We start from the raw sequence: 16,757 nt of genomic DNA on the forward strand, positions 1-16,757 counted from the left end.
CCAGCGTACCACAGGGATGATATGAATGTGTGGAATCCTCCTGCCTGCTACAGCAAGACAGCAATCACTTAGGTTTTTACAATGTACCCTAGGCAGCAATGCAGAAATAGCAACTGTGGTGGCTGAAACTGGGAGCCCTGCCTTTAAAACGCCTGTAAAATCCCACACTTTCCTCTGCTGTGAAGAAATATGGGATAAGAAACAAGTGGAGAAGAGACGTCCATTAACGCTTGCTGTCCTTTGTTAGAGCTCAGAGCATGGTACAACCCTTTACCAGTTGACAGAGTATGGAATATGGCTATTCCAGCACCATTCTCTTTCCTGCAGTTGATTCAGTAACCTTCCATTTCATGTCATTTCAGCACATTCAAGTGATGCTTACAACGCAGGCAGCATCCTGCTATGTCAAAGAAACCAGCAATAGGGATCGAGACACCTGAACAAACCAACCATTTGATACCCTCCCATGCATACTAAAAACACTGTGTAAGGGGATGTGGAGTTAATGGGAGATTGTTATTCAGATTCTTTGATATAAACCAATAGTTCTACATGTAACAGGCTGGTTTAGCAGAAAAGTTGTTGATTTGAAGATAGTATCAGAAGCCAGACACCAAACAAATAAAAAGAGCAGTAAAAGAGCAGCTAACCAAGTTAAACAAGCGCTTAAGCAAGTAGGAGATCTTGGAATCACAACATAGATTCTTTCCTTCTGTAATTTCTCACAAGGAATTGACAAGAAAAAAAATCCAAAAGGATGACGTATCGGTCATTTCCATTAGTGTTTTCAGCCTCTATGATCTGAATCTAAGTTAATTAAAAAGGATCCAAGCTGTGCTCCTCAGGAGAACTAAAATCTTCAATCACTCAGTGCCAGCCAATGACCGAAGCCACATGTATCTTTAAGGATCAACAATAGTACGGAAAAAAGGTTATTTTTCAGCATGGGGTCAAAAGAATACAGAACATTTCCCTTTGTCTACAGTGAAGAAAATCAAAGCAGTCCCCAACTACAATTAGTAATTTCCCACTCCCCTGTTTTGCGTCTAAAAACAAAACACATCTGTAATCTGATGTGGATACACAGACTTCATGAGCAAGGCAATCTTCTTTCACAATACCAAACGCATTTACACTGCATTTCATGAGGAGCTCAGCAGGCCTCCTAAATAAAGGAACCCTGAAACAGCAGTACTGAAAGCAGATTCTCACTAAGCTTTCACCTGTTTAGTTTATGAAGCAGCAGAAAAGCAAACTACAGAAAAGTGCTGATGTTTCTGTGCACGCACCAGTGCACTCACCTAACTATTTCAACAGCTGGATTGTTCAAGCCAGCTGCATTGAAATCTGCTAAGCAGATTTGGTTTATAGCTACACCCTGTTTTTCTAAGCTCCATACAGTTTCTGAACTCTACACTGACAGAAGTGCTTGGGTGTGCTTAAAAGTGTGCCAGAGAACATGCACACACACAAATATACACATAGCAGAGGAGATATCCCTATCTCCTGTTGCTAGAACTATAGATGTTACTTAGTCCATATTTTAAGCAAACCCACAACATTGCTTTTGAATACTGCCTTTTCTATCTGCTTTCACGCTAGTTCACCATGTATTCAGTTGTCAACAACTTTACAAAGTTCAAACAGCTTTTTTCAGTTACTGCTTTCTGCAGAAAACTTCTGCCTGTTGTAATTTGTGGCTATGTAGGATGAGGCAGCAAAAGCAGAGGGAGTTGGAGTCATTTTAAGGGTTAGACAGCTGAAACCTCAAAAGCAGGAACAAGGATCAGGCAGCTGAAACCAATTCTGAGGGTTCTCAGCACAGAGGTGGCACTTCGGCCATGCAGTGACACTACTTTCCCTACTCTACAGAGTGTTTGTGTCATTCAGCTGTGTTTCCCTGTCTAAAAGGAACTCATTTGCAATGTATAGTACTGTCCTGGGTTCCAACTGCTAACTGAGCTTAAACCACGACAAGTACAAAGAAAATCCCCATTAGGTGCGTGTTGCACTTCTCTGTCAAGGTTTTAGGGCACTACAGCGTTATTGTTCAATACACATTCCTAGGACTAAACAGATTTGGATTCATGACCGCTCCACCTGGTATTTTGATTCCTCTCTTTAAAGTGCATTCATTTGCATCAATCGTTGGGCACATCCAACAAGATTAGTAAACTGCATAGCAAGAATGTGTTTCTTCTTTCACCTCCATCCTTCTCTGCCACCGGTTGTTACTGGGCTGGCAGACTCTTCCTGAGTGAGCTTGTTGTGAGCCAGTGAGCATTAGTGATGGCAGCAGTGTGCCCAGGAGTGGAACTGCAGTGCAATGCAGAGCATCTTCTGGAAGCTGATGCTTGAGAAAGTGGCACAGGCCCATGTCTGATAAATGGCATTTCTCCTACTAAGGATTAGTTTTTAAAGATTCTGTACAAACTCTACCCAAATGGTGGTTGATGAGACAGTGGCTATGTCCTGGGAAGCACAGGGCTGCCTCAGGCCAGCCACTGCTCTGCTATTCCTGTGCTCAAGGCTTGGGGAACTCCTGCTCAACTCTGCAGCTGAGTGTGCTCCAGAAGTCAGGGCAGGATCTGACCTGGCAGCATTTTAAATTCTGACACAGGAGAGATCAGTTCAAATATTGTTCCTTAATAATAATCGTGGAAGAGCAGCAGCCAAAGAAATCTCCTTTTATTTTTTCTTTTCATTACTAGGTAAAAAGGAGAAGAATAGTTCAAAGCCTGAAGAAAGAGCTGAACATCATGAACCAACCAGACCCTTCCATCAGCTACAAGGGCACATGGCAAAAGGACACCAGCATTCCCATGACATGCTTTTAAGCTTGTAACTTTGGGCATTGCAGAAAGCACTCAAAATTAGTCCAGGACAACAAACTACATTTTACACCAATTACCATGCAAACCTGGGGCAAACAGCAAAATGAAGAAGAGGAGATCCAGCTAATGCACGTTCCTGTGACAGAACACATCTTCCCTATGGGAAGAATCAGGTTAGCTTGCTAAGAACAATACCAGCGCACCAAAGACTTCTTTACAGGGACTTTCTTTCACCTGATTGTGAAAACCTGATACAAGTGTCCTTTTATTTGTTAGGGAGGTCTGACACTGAGAAAACACATCCTATGCAATCCTCTTCCTAGGAATTCTGATGAGGCATTTTGATTTTTTGATTTACAGAGGGATTGGGTATTAAGTTTTCGATACACCTTTCAGAACCCTACATGAATTGTGACCTGTGGTCTCATCACTTTGCAATAGGATGTAGAATATCAAATCCCATTTTCAAGTGATTTAGGTATTAATCAAAGTAACTTAAGATCTCTTGAATATCTTAGCCTATATTAGCTCCTATACCAAAAGCTAAGTACTACAATACATACTAGTTACTGGAAAATAACAGGCATTGTAATCTTTCAAAACACAAATGCTTACTAAAATCGAAAGGCTTCTAAAGTACAAACATGGCCAAGTAGGAAAATATGTAACTACTAAAGCCTCAATCCTTTCTTCTAGTAATATTTACTTACTTATTATAACACAGTTTAAATTTGTCTGGTTAAGATTAGGCAGCTTTCTAAATATAGATGTTTTTTTCCACGCTCTTCTCCAAGTGGGACACTTTTCAACACATCGGATTAAAATAGAAAAACAATCATTGGGACAAATAAACCACACCAGTTTGGGGTTTTTTTGCTATTGTTTGCTACTAATGTGTTTTCACACCCATGCTTCTACCTCAGGAGAGTGAGCTTTTTAAAGAATTACAACCATTCCACACATGATCCCTAAATAATTTGAAGATACAAAACCTTACCTGAAATAATTTAACTTTGATGAGTAGCTTTGTTGGTATATTGACAGAAGATGAAGCCATCAAAATGCATCCTTTGAGTTGGGCCTCTTTCAGTTGCCCTGGAAGGTGCCTGTAGGCTTAGTGCCACAAGGATTGTTCTAATTACCTAATGCTTCAGTTAACAAACAACTTGAGATGTTTAAGAAAAAGCCACAAGATCTACTGATCACAACCATAGCTATATCTAGTTACTGCAGGATAGCTTGTATGTGAGGTTTTTGTTTGTTGGAATATTCTGTTAGACATGAGACAAATGCTGAATTTCTTCAAAAGGTTTTTCAGTTTGAGGAGATTATTTCTTCTCATAAACTTCATTCTAACAGACAATGCTGTAAGCAAGGCAGAATAATAATGTGTATGTGCATGTAAATAGAGAAAACCACTCTCCTTTGCATGTAAATAACTCAAGCAAAACCTCATCTTTGTATCATTAGAGAAGCACTTGTTACACTTTGAAAGGTCAACTTGAAATAAAAGTATTTTCTTTTAAGCTGAGGAATCTTCTTCAAGAAGCAGAAACATTATTACCCACTTTTGTTGAAAGGAGAAACTTCTTTCTGATAGAAAAATAATGTGAAAATGCCTCTGCTGTGCAATTTAGAGTCAGGGCACTACTGCTCATGTACAGGGGCTTGATTTTCCTAACACCTGGCTTGGGCAGACAAGCATAAGCAATATGAATGACTGGAAAGTAATTTCTGTTCAGCTGGATAATGACTGATTTAGTTGATGCCACACTTTTCTCTTGCAGAGAATTGCTCTGTGCTACTGAGCAAGCCCAATTAGACCTTTGAAATTCACAAGTACAAGCTGGTTGTGGTGAGCTTATCTGTAATGAACCATCCTAAATTCAAAGGCACTATCATGAACTAGATAGACAGAGTTAGTTTCTTAAATTGTTGCTATTTCCAGGTGCATTACCTTCTTTTGGGATCTGAAATAGGATTTTTCTTAAATGAAAAGGGCCTAACTCAGGGTGGTTTATGCAGCTATTTCTTGACACCTGACCATTTCTCCAACACATCTACTATCATTACTTCAGGAACAAGTCTGCAATGCTTTTCATATGAAGTGACACATTTGAGGCCAAGCACTGTCAAGGTAAAGGGTCACCTGCAAAGAATCAGCAGGCAGCCATTACTGGTAGAGCAAGGCACAGTGTGTTGTGGTGTCCTTTCTGGTTCATAGTATTCCCCTCGGCTTGCTGAGGATTGCTGGCTGGTCAAGGGCCATTTTGCAGAGGTGAAAATGAATGTTGTAAGACCTTCAGCTACAGTCAAAGCCAGTACATACTGGAAAGTACAAAGAGATGGACTGGCAGATGCTTAGTCTCAGGGTAAACAGGCCGTCCCCTCTGAGTTTGTTCACACTAGGTCTCATCCCCCTTTGCACGATGTTATTCCACCTGGAAGAAGGGATACCAGTGCACTGGAATTGTGCATTGAATGTGTCTTATATTGGATTTTGTATTTGGTTTTGCACTCACAAATGAAGTCACTGCTTCATTTTGAATTATCCAATACTGGTTGCCTCATTTTTCCTGAAACCTAATATCTTTAAAGATACTTTGGTGAGTTTAGTTTCCATTTGTAAATCAACCTTAGGTACACAGAAAACATGGCAACAATGACCTATGTGGCAACATGTAGTCCACTTTTTCCATAGTTTAATTTTTGAACAGATTTATGAAGAATTATTTACCAAAAATACTACAGAAGTTCAATTATACCTGTTTCTTCACCATTCCACAAGTTTGAGTGACTACTGGTGTTAGTAAATATTCAAGAACAAGCCCTGAAGAACCCATCTATTGTTCATCATTGGATAAGAGAAAATGGTGCCCTCTGTATAGTTCTGCTATTTCACAAACTGGGTTTTGATCATCAGTTATTCTGAATTGTGAGTAAGTCCACACTGATTTACTGCACCTTACAGTTTTCTTTTTGCTCATCTTGCTCGGGTAGTTCTTGTTGGTTTAGAGAATTTTTGGCTTTGTGCATCATATGACTCTCCGTGGTATTATCAGAGACACTTTTTGCGGATTGCTTATATGGGCAAAGTGGTGACCTTGAAGGAGATTGCACTGGTGAAAAAGCTGTTACTGCTCGGTACTTTTCTTCATCATCTACCTGTAACACAAACAAAAATGCCCTGTTTTACTGGTGACAGAAAACCATGGGTCAAAAGACTCACTGCAAAAGACTAAACATTGGGGATTTGCAAAAAAACATATATATACACATTGAAAATATCTTGAAGACATTCATCACTTTGAATATACAATACATTAAGACTTGATATTGTTTTGGTGGTGGTGTAAGATGGAATATCTGAGAAAAGCTAAACCAGGAACAGACAGTACTCAATCTGCTTACTAAGGTACCAGGTATAGAATAATAGAATGGTTTGGGTTGGAAAGGCCCTTAAGATCATCTAGTTGCAACCCCCCTGCCATGGGCAGGGACACCTCGCACTAAACCATGTCACTAAGACTCCATCCAGCCTGGCCTTGAACACTGTCAGGGATGGGGCATTCACAACTTCTTGGGCAACTTGTTCCAGTGCCTCACCACCCTCACAGTAAAGAACTTCTTCCTGATATCTAACCTAAACTTCCCCTATTTAAGTCTGAACCCATTACCCCTTATCCTATCACTACAATCCCTGATGAAGAGTCCCTCTCTGGCATCCTTGTAGCCCCCTTCAGACACTGGAAGCTGCTCTGAGGTCTACATGCAGCTTCTCCAGGCTGAACAGCCCCAATGGTCTCAGCCTGTCTTCACATGGGAGGTGCTTCAGCCCCTGATCATCCTCGTGGCCTCCTCTGGACTTGCTCCAACAGCTCCATGTCCTTCTTATGTGGGGGACACCAGAACTGTACACAATACTCCAAGGGAGGTCTCATGAAAGCAGAGCAGAGGGGCAGGATCACCTCCTTCGACCTGCTGGTCACGCTTCTTTTGATGCAGCCCAGGATACGGTTGGCTTTCTGGGCTGCAAGCGCACACTGCCGGCTCATGTTAAGCTTCTCGTCAACCAACACCCCCAAGTCCTTCTCCTCAGGCTGCTCTGAATCTCTTCTGTGCCCAACCTGTAGCTGTGCCTGGGATTGCCCCGACGCAGATGTAGGACCTTGCACTTGGCTTGGTTGAACTTCATAAGGTTGGCATTGGCCCACCTCACAAGCGTGTCCAGGTCCCTCTGGATGGCATCCCTTCCCTCCAGCGTATCAACCGAACCACACAGCTTGGTGCCGTCGGCAAACTTGCTGAGGGCGCACTCAATCCCACTGTCCATGTCGCCGACAAAGATGTTGAACAGGACCGGTCCCAACACCGATCCCTGAGGGACACCACTCGTTACAGGTTTCCAACTGGATAGAGCCATTTACCACAACTCTTTGCGTGCAGCCATCCAGCCAATTCTTTATCCACTGACTGATCCATCCATCAAATTGATGTCTCTCCAATTTAGAGACAAGGATGTCGTGGGGGACAGTGTTGAATGCTTTGCACAAGCCCAGATAGATGACATCAACTGCTCTGCCCCTGTCCATCAGTTCCGCTGCCCCATCATAGAAGGCCACCAAATTGGCCAGCCAGGATTTCCCCTTAGTGAAGCCATGTTGGCTGTCACCAACCACCTCATTGTTTTTCATCTGCTTTCCAGGAGAATCTGCTCCAAGATTTTGCCAGGGACAGAAGTGGGACTGACTGGTCTGTAATTCCCTGGGTCTTCCATTTTCCCCTTGTTGAAAATGAGGGTTATATTTCCCTTTTTCCAGTCATCTGGAACTTCACCTGACTGCCATGAGTTTTCAAATGAGGGACAATTTTTTGAATATGATGGACTGTATCATATTGTATCTGAATAGTGTATTGTGCCCTGAGATCTGTAATTCATTTTCCCTGTATATATTCTGCAAACATAAAACATAGCTGTCACTTTTTTTGCTGACACCTGGACAGAAACCACCACTTTCACATTTTAACTGATGTGCAGTCAAAGCACTCCATTTAAATTCTACATTAAATTCACATAGGAAAGGGAAGAAATTTGCATATGAAAATGACAGGGCACATTTTAAACACCTTGAAAAATTTGCAACAGTTTGAAACTGAGTGTCTGGAATGAAGTACTTACAAGTACCTGTCAAAAACAAGCAAACAATGCTTCTTTCACTTTTCAAATAAGACCCATAGTTTATTGTATTAATATAAAATATGAAAGAACATGTTTTAATGGTTTCAACAAATGATGAAAGGATATTCTGAGCAATTCCACTAGAAATTCCCAGATGTACATGTGTATCTAGCAGTGTCCAAGAGAAAAGGGCACAAATTCCTGCAACTGTTGACTTTGGCATATTTACAGGTGGTGGAACAAAACAACCCTGAAATCTGAATGTCTCCTACATAGCTGAGGGGAAGGAGTAGCCTGTCCTTAGACCCAGACAATACAAGCTTAGGCAAAGAGGAGGACTGCTTGGGAAATCCCTCCCCCAGGTAAAGTAAAACCACTTTATTACTGATAGCTTGTTATTTGCTGTAACCTTGACTATGGTCGGTGAGAGCCTACAACAAGCTTACACCAGCTGGCAGGTGATTACTACCCAACTTTCTGTGTCCAAGGCTTCCTTTCTTTTTTGCACTACTGAGGTTCTTTACAAGCAACATCCTCAGTTGGTTTCTAAAATTACAGGCAAACATACATAAATGAGTGGAAATAGAATTTATTGGCATCACTTAATGAAACAGTAATAAAACAGAGCTCCTGGCAGTGTCTGTAATAAGCAGCAAATTTTGGCAAGTAGGGTAGTTAACCCTTGAAACAACATACCTGAATTCAGTGGATACACTCACTTCAAAATACAGATTTCCCATTGCTATAGCTGAAAACAAGGGAATATTTCTGTGTAACCTGGCAAACTGGAGGAATTTTTATTGAGTGGCATATTTCTGTGTAACCCTCATGTAATCAAGTAGCAAAATATAACAGCTATTCTCTTATTGCTCAACTTGAGATAGCATTGTTAAAAGCTTTGAAGATTTCAGACAACAAAAGATTTATTTCTGCCCTAAAATTTCTCTATAATCAGCGAAGCGTTTGCACCAGCTTCGAAAGAACACCTTATCTTGAATCTGGGATTCCAAGAAAAGTTGTTAGGAGAAAACATTAAGCCTCAACTCAGACTCCCAGAGGTTCATTCTTTTGCTGAAGAAACCACAGTATAAGGAATATCTGCTCTTTAATATCCATCATAAGAAACTGAAAATATACCTGTATTTAACCCACATTACTCGGTGGGTTTCCCTATGAAGTCACAGATTACATCAAGGGAACAACTTGCAGATTGCTAATGTGGTCAAGACCTCTGTCATGTTTTAGTGGTTCAGTACCTATGATCTTATCTTTACCACCTTATATATCCTCAAACTTACTGGGCAAGATGAATACATTTTATGAAAGTGTTAGTTTTCCCCACAGCTTTCATACCCAGATGTATAGTTTTAAGGTACCTTTTGTGGTTTGCTGCCACCACATGTCGAAGAGGAGCGCTCACCACGATTGTCTGGTCTACGTTTCTGTACATCTTGCATAGGCAAAGGCAGTTTCTCACTTGGGGAAGCCAGATGGGGACTGGTTCTTAGATTTAGGGTGGTTCGACGTAGAATGTAGGGGCTAACCTTTCCACTGTGGATATCAGCAAACCCTGAAAAAGAAACAGCCTTATTAAACCCAGCCAAATAAGTTACCCTTCCTCAAACAGATCACCTCTTTTTTTCACAACGGGGCTAAAAATAGCGGAAACTAAATTTGTTCTATTGAAGAAAATGGATCAAAAAGATTGCTGAACAGATTGTGGGTATCCCAAAATGCATATGCAAGCCCTGGAAACTGCAGGCAAGGTGCAACAGTGATTCTACAGCAAAGTTTTTGAAACAGTGTTTGGTCTTTTTATTTACAGGTACATTATTATCTAGCGAATAATTACATAAACATGTAGTGATGTTATTGGAATTCAATCAGAACACAATATTGTGACATGACATGCTTGATTTTTCATACTTTTCTCTGCATAGGACTACAGTGTTATAGATTATCTATTATCTTCTCTATTTAGCCTAGAAGTCACACATTACCTGGCACATATATCCTCAGAACAGGTAGATTTCCAGAAAAATAATGCTAGTAAGAAAATGAAATGCAAACAACATGTAGACTTTGAAATCCTGACTTTTGGGAGGGATTACTGAACTTGAGGTGATTCAGTATCTCTGTGGCTTGACTTCAATGACTACAACTGCATTTATTACAAAGGGGTACTTAGCAGGTTGCTGAACATACGTTATATTTTTCAAGCCCTGGTTTATGCAGTCTTCTCAGTTACTTTCTGCTACAGTGAACCCTTGCATGGAGTACCTAATTTCATTACATTCATAGTAGGAAGAAACTGAGTTCTCGTGAAGATGGCAATATATTACTGCTGAGGGCAAGACAGTTTTGACTCAGAAAATTTTAATTGATTTATTGTATTGGAAATTAACACATTTTAAATTACTGATACTGGTATTGAAAGAAATAAAAGCACACAAAGAAGAAAACACTCAGCTTCCCTCCAGACACCTCTCCTCTCCAGTTTCTGGTCTCCAATCACCTTGCCACACACTACACCTTCAGTGAGGTGATGGAGAACAGGAGATGAGGGTCAGATCCTGCTCCTTGTGGTATCCTCAAGTGCTCAGGGATAGAGGAACCTGCTGGCTGTAGTCTCTCTGAGGTTGTACCTCTTTCCTCAGAGTTCCCCTGCAGCCCTCACCACCAGCCACTAACCAGTCAGACCCTACATAGCTGCTAACTGCCTCTGACTTCATCAAGAGTCCCACTGAAGGAACTATGGGGCTACAGAGGGAGCAAACATGACTGCATCACAACACAGTACTCTAGCACTCCAGTCTTGTGGCCTTTAAGATTAGACTCACTCCACATCTATTCTCCTGTAAGTTCCAGTGAGTGGTTCAAATAATGCTTTTAAATGACTAGAGCAAGTCTTCCATCACAAGACTTTGTTGCTGTTCCACAGTATATGCTTAGCCCCTCATACATACATCAGGAGGAACTACAAAGCTGTGACTGCAGAACTATTTAACTCTTAGCAGAATGGTTGTTATTAAACCAACATAAACATATTATGCTAGTCTAATACCACAAACACTAACTTGGCACTAACTGGCACATCTCACATTAACTACTTTCACCTTCCATCATTGCCACCAAAAATGTTTGCACAGTTGCCTACTCCACCAGAGTAACACTAATCCAGCAAACCAAAAGAGAAGAAAACCCACCCACCGTGCTCAGACAATGTTTGCCTTTATGAAACACTATGAATACCTTTTCTCACTGCTTCTGGAAGCCCATCTGGCTCACTGTCAGTGCTCTCCTGACCTAGCAGATCTTGACGGACATCATCCTTCCTTTTTTTCTTGGATAAAGTCTCTGGCAAAGGGGATCTTGGTTCTCCATTATCTTTCCTGTTGTCTTCATGTCTCTGCCTTTTAGTTGAAAGCTTAGTAGCATCTTCAGCTGCCCTCATCTGTTTGACAGACTGATTGCTCTCTGTTAGTGAGTTATCTGAATTCAGCAAAGGAGTGCTGACAAGATCGCTTGTTGGCTGTTTCAGCTGAGCACTCAACAAACTGACTTGGGTTTTTAGCATCTCATTTTCTTCCTCTAGTTTATAATATTTAATGATTAGAGAACAGTATTTCTCCAAGTTCTCATTTGCTTCTCTGGTTTTCACTTCTGTAAATTCCTGTAATTCTTCCAGTTTTAACTTCATTTCCTCCGTAACAGCATTCTCATCAGCACCTTTCAAAGCAAAATATCATTATAACTGACATAAAAATGCATCTATAAGAACTTACAATAGAATGGTCACACATCTTTTAATGAATTATACATGTTCAGTAACTGTGCCACTAGAAAAAAATAAGTGACAGTGTATTACAAAATCAGTGATAAGACATAATAGTGTATTTGCTAAATATGGAACAAACATGCACAATTTGCAAAGAATCTTTGACCAGTGAATGGGCAAACATTTCCCTATCATTTTGTAACTGCTGAACACTCAAGTTTGTGCCCCTAAATTTAAATATCATTTACAATACAGTGCATCTCATGAGATGAGCCAAAATACAAAGAACAAAGCATGAGAATCAGAGGAGAAAGCTGGAAAACTATAAAAGAACTTGTACATGAACTTTGGTTATTAAGAAAAACACTGCCCTTGTTCCTTAGCTCACTTTTAAACACAAAGATGTAATATTTAAAATATCTATTCATAATCCAGAGTTGCCTCTGATACTTTCAGAGAAAGAAGATGAACTTTTTGACACATTTGCAGTTGTACTTTTTTATGCTAGTTAAGAAGCATGCTCGGTATTAGAGCTGCACGTGCAAATGGATATTTGAGGAGTTTTACAAACTTAAACTGCTAAGAAAGCACTAAGACTGAATCTAGATTTAGTTACCTTCTCTCTTACACTCTGTCACAGCTAGATTTTTCTTGTTTAATAGTTCATCACGTTCAACAAGTTGTTTCTGCAACATTTCCTTTTCCTGTTCCATCTGTTTAAAGGATTTCATCCACACCTGCACTTCACTGTGGGCAAATTCATTTTCCTTCTTCTGTTGAACTATAACGTTAATATTATCAGCCTACAAAATAAGAAACGTAGTTATTACATCAGGAACATAATTCTTCCATTTAAACATTAGAATGTCACATGGAAGCTCAACTGTTATGCAAGGTAAGCCATAGAGCTTGGTTGTCACATATACTTGTTTGCTTGCTTCCTTACAACCTCATTATATCAGCTCCTTTATTGCAGGAAAAGAAAGTCCTCTTACTAGATGGCTACATTCCTGGCAGTGTTCAAGGCCAGGTTGGACAGAGCCTTGGTTGACATGGTCTAGGGTGAGTGTCCCTGCTCATGGCAAGGGGTTGGAACTGGATGATCTTAAGGTCCTTTCCAACCCAAACCAGTCTGTGATTCTATGATTAACTCACCAGAAAAACAAGAATTCAAATACCAATAAGGGAGACTTACTCTCTTCAGGTATACTAACAAATTATGAATGCTCAGATTACTGATGTCAAGACTAGCATTTTACCTGTGAACTCTGAGGCAGTAGTCCTTTTTCTACCTATTATCGCTTCATCGATGTGACTTAACAAAGCATTAACAAATTTCAAACTAATACTCTAAATTCTAAAGTGCCCCCTCCTAGTTTGAGTCTCCTTTACTTATTACCATCTTATTACCACAGAGGCAAGATCACCCAGGCCTGCTTTGCACTCTAAACTCCAGTTCAACAATACTATTCTGAGAAGCACCAGATTATTCCTTTCCACCCACTTCCATGCTCCTAGGCTGCTCCGTGCTCATGTGGCCTGGTACCAACCTGTTTGCAAAAACCACCCAGTGAGCACAGAGGAAGCTTTCTACACTCTACGTTTACACTACCATGGGTAATGTTTTCTGTCACTAACACATATCCTATAGTCCTCTGTATTATTGGACTGCTGGTATTAAACAAATTAACACCACAGTGGAGGGCTCTATGGAATAAAGAACTGGTGAGCAAGATGAATGCATCACAACTCAGTGTTTACTTGCAAGTAAATTGAATTGACTGTTTTTCTTTAAGAGTACATTTAGAGAGATACTCATTCGTGAAGTGGGAGTACAGAGTTGGAGCCAGCAATCAAACACAGACAGAAGCAGAACAAAACAAAAAACCCCAGAAAAGGTAGATAAGGAAAATTAAGGGAAATTTTACATAAATTCAGTAATAGGGGCAGTTAAACTTCTCCTGTTCTATTAGAAAGCAAACTAAGCACATCTAGAACTGTTCCCAGCTATCAGTTGTTCACAGTATGTGGAGCTCATATTCTGTGATCATGGAGAACAGTTGTCATTTAGAAAATGACCCTACTTAATAAACATCATGAGAATTCTATTAAAGTGGAATTGATAAATTCTCAAGAATCAAGAACAGTGTATCAAGACTAATGCTTAAGACCGATAATAAAAAGATGCCATGTTCTAAGTAATACACAAACAGAAAATAGAGGCACTGCAAAGCCTCTTTGAATGTATTTTAGCCACAGTCCAGTTGCAATGTTCAGTGTAGACAGACTGCTGTATTGAGTATCACATACACCAACTCTAGGTGATCTGAGTTGTGGTGTACATAGAGTTTTTCTACTGTAGATCAATATTAACAATGTTTCCTCCATGCTCTATAGTCTCATTAATGAAACAAAGGCGGTATCAAAGTCGAGCCAAAGCTCTGGAGCACTGGTTCCCAATCCTATTTTATTTTACTACATGGTGCCTTGGGTCTCATATAGTTGACCATGCTTACATATCTTTTTCTTACCTTAGTTTTTAGGAGTTCTCCTAATGTTTGTTTAGCTTCTTTAAGGGAATTATTCAGCTCTTCTTTATTTGACTTCAAATGCTCTATTTCCAATTTTTGTGAGCTGATAAAGTGCTCCAGCGAATTCATCTTATCTTGACAGGCCTCAATTTCAGCTTCATTCTAGAGAAAGAAAATGTGCCTAATTACTATGATACCAAAAAGGACATTGAATTGAAATTTAAAGATGTACTTAGGAACATATCACAGCCCACAGGAATTCCACAGCAAATCTGCTCGGTGTGTTTTGAGGAGTTTAAAACTGAAAGAGCAATTTGTCTCCAGTATACATTTTGAATACTGGAATCTTGCCTCTAAGAAGTCTACCACAAGAAAGCCCTTGTATTTTACTAAAACTTGCTTTTAAATTGACTTTATAATCAAAGAATGAAAATTAAGAAATAATTATAGTGAATTGTTTGCCTGTGTCCTACTGGCCTCGAGTACATAGTTATAGACAGATACTTCAGCAGAAAAGATGATTGGTCTTTGTATACAGCATGGCTGACAAACGCATTTCCAACAAATGTGCCCTTATATCCTGAAGAGGTTAATCTTTCTTCCCCATGCCTATCAAAACAACCATTTCCTGGACTAAACCATACTGTTGCTTTATAGATAAATTCTATATACACTTAACACGGTGTTCTGAGGTAAATTCACCTTTCACTGCTTGCTATATGGAAAAAAGTTAATATTTACTGAGTTCCAAGGTAAGTATATAGACAGTTTGGCAATACTGTTAGCAAAGACAATTTCTTTTGCAATAGGATCAGCAAAATTTTGTAAAATACATAGAATTAAAAACTCACAGCACCATTCTTCCCATTTTCTGATTTACCTTTCGGTTTGCTTCCGTCAGAGCATCACGATGCTCCTTCTCTGCTTGAAGTAGTCTGGTTTTGTATTCTGATATTTCTCTCTTCATTTCACTTTCTTTTTCTTGTAGTTCTTTCTGGACCATCTCCAATCTCTTAGTCAGTTCATTTTTCTCTGACATAGTCTGATGCAGCTGAATCTGTAAACAGTAATAGCACATCCTTTACTATTTAGAATTTCCTCAATGGAGAAAGAGTTGACCCATTAAACTGTTTGACTTAACATCTGAAACATTTTTGAATTTCCAAAACCAACCTGGTAAGAAAAAAGTATTTAATAGTGGCTAAACATGCTGTGATTAAAGAATGAAACACCTGAATGCAAAAGGCAGAACAGACGGTGAAGGAGGGTCTTCTAAAAAGAAATGTTACGATCTGCAGGGTATGGCCAGTGCAAGTTTGCCAACACTTAAATCAAGCAGCACTGCCAAAATCAAAGCTTAACCTCTTTAAACACTGGTCCCTCTGAGAGTGCCTTGGGAGGTTAAGGGTCACTTTCCTCACCCTCTTTTAAGATGACAAAACTTTCTAAGAATTTTCATTTTGACCCACTTTTATAACTACTCTTTGGACAGTTGGCCTGTATTTCCATACAGGTTTTCTGAAAGCTGCTGACATTTCCTGTCTTTGCCCACCCAAATTCCTCAACACAACAGCCTGATTATATCAATCAGGCTGATTATATAAAAAAGCCTGATTATAAAACTTTATAAATACTGTTAGTAGGTCAGAAGACCACTTAAGCTGGTTTAAACACAAAATATTGTTCCTAGATTCGGTCTCAGAAGAGAACATTTAAAATTCAGAAGCAAGAACTTCTGATACTGTACATTAGCACAGCTCCCTTGACCAACCTCCACACATTTACTGTACTTGAGCATCTGGCCTTGAACTCAGAAATACTACACATGGAGTAACTAACTTTGTTCTTTTCTGAATGTTCTTGAATAAGTTGTATTTCTCCAGCAAGCTTCTCTCTTTCTGTGGTAAATTCTTCCAGTAGTTTGGAAATCTTCTGTTCAGCATCACTTAGCTTGACTCGCAGCTCACTATGACTTTCCATCAGTTCGTTTACCTGAAATTAAATTTTTCAGAGTTATTTTTAATTACACGTGTCATGACCTCCGAAGAAGTTTCTTATATACAACAAAGCAGATTTTAAGATGGGTTATTTTGTTCCCATAGCTGCTGTAACTCCAAGCAACAGTCACAACAGCCTGATGCTGCTTTCACACGTTAAGTGTCCAACTGTTGTTTCGCTTTCCTTTGAGCTCCCAAAGTACTTTTTCTTGATATAAAAGCTCACTTATCCAATGCTAATTTGTTTTTTCTCTTTATCTTCTAAAGGGAAGAGGAAACTACCCTGCATTATTTGATTAAACTTCTATGCCTCTTTTCAAGCATCCTTCACATTCACCCTACGCAAACCAATATCATGCTTTCGGCTCTGTAACTTCAATGCAAACTCATGATTCCATTGAAAACATTTTAAAAATAGGATGCTTACTGTAAAAGTTT

The 16,757-nt window shown here is 39.7% G+C and overlaps 1 protein-coding gene across 2 annotated transcripts in view; it reads right to left on the bottom strand.

Annotated features, from left to right (window-relative positions):
• Window positions 1-5,514: 5,514 nt before the first annotated feature.
• The window catches only part of CENPF (centromere protein F), a 40,702-nt gene continuing 29,459 nt past the window's right edge, over window positions 5,515-16,757 (bottom strand). For both annotated transcript variants that reach the window (XM_030499578.1, XM_030499579.1), the window contains 7 exons: window positions 16,162-16,314; window positions 15,203-15,379; window positions 14,323-14,484; window positions 12,408-12,594; window positions 11,266-11,742; window positions 9,390-9,583; window positions 5,515-5,999 (listed from right to left, as the gene is read on the bottom strand). In XM_030499578.1, the coding sequence (XP_030355438.1) occupies window positions 5,790-5,999; window positions 9,390-9,583; window positions 11,266-11,742; window positions 12,408-12,594; window positions 14,323-14,484; window positions 15,203-15,379; window positions 16,162-16,314 (1,560 nt within the window). In that variant the 3' untranslated portion in view covers window positions 5,515-5,789. The remainder of the gene's footprint in view (window positions 6,000-9,389; window positions 9,584-11,265; window positions 11,743-12,407; window positions 12,595-14,322; window positions 14,485-15,202; window positions 15,380-16,161; window positions 16,315-16,757) is intronic.

Source organism: Strigops habroptila, chromosome 10, assembly GCF_004027225.2.
Source record: "Strigops habroptila isolate Jane chromosome 10, bStrHab1.2.pri, whole genome shotgun sequence".
NCBI classification, from domain to species: Eukaryota; Metazoa; Chordata; class Aves; order Psittaciformes; family Psittacidae; genus Strigops; species Strigops habroptila.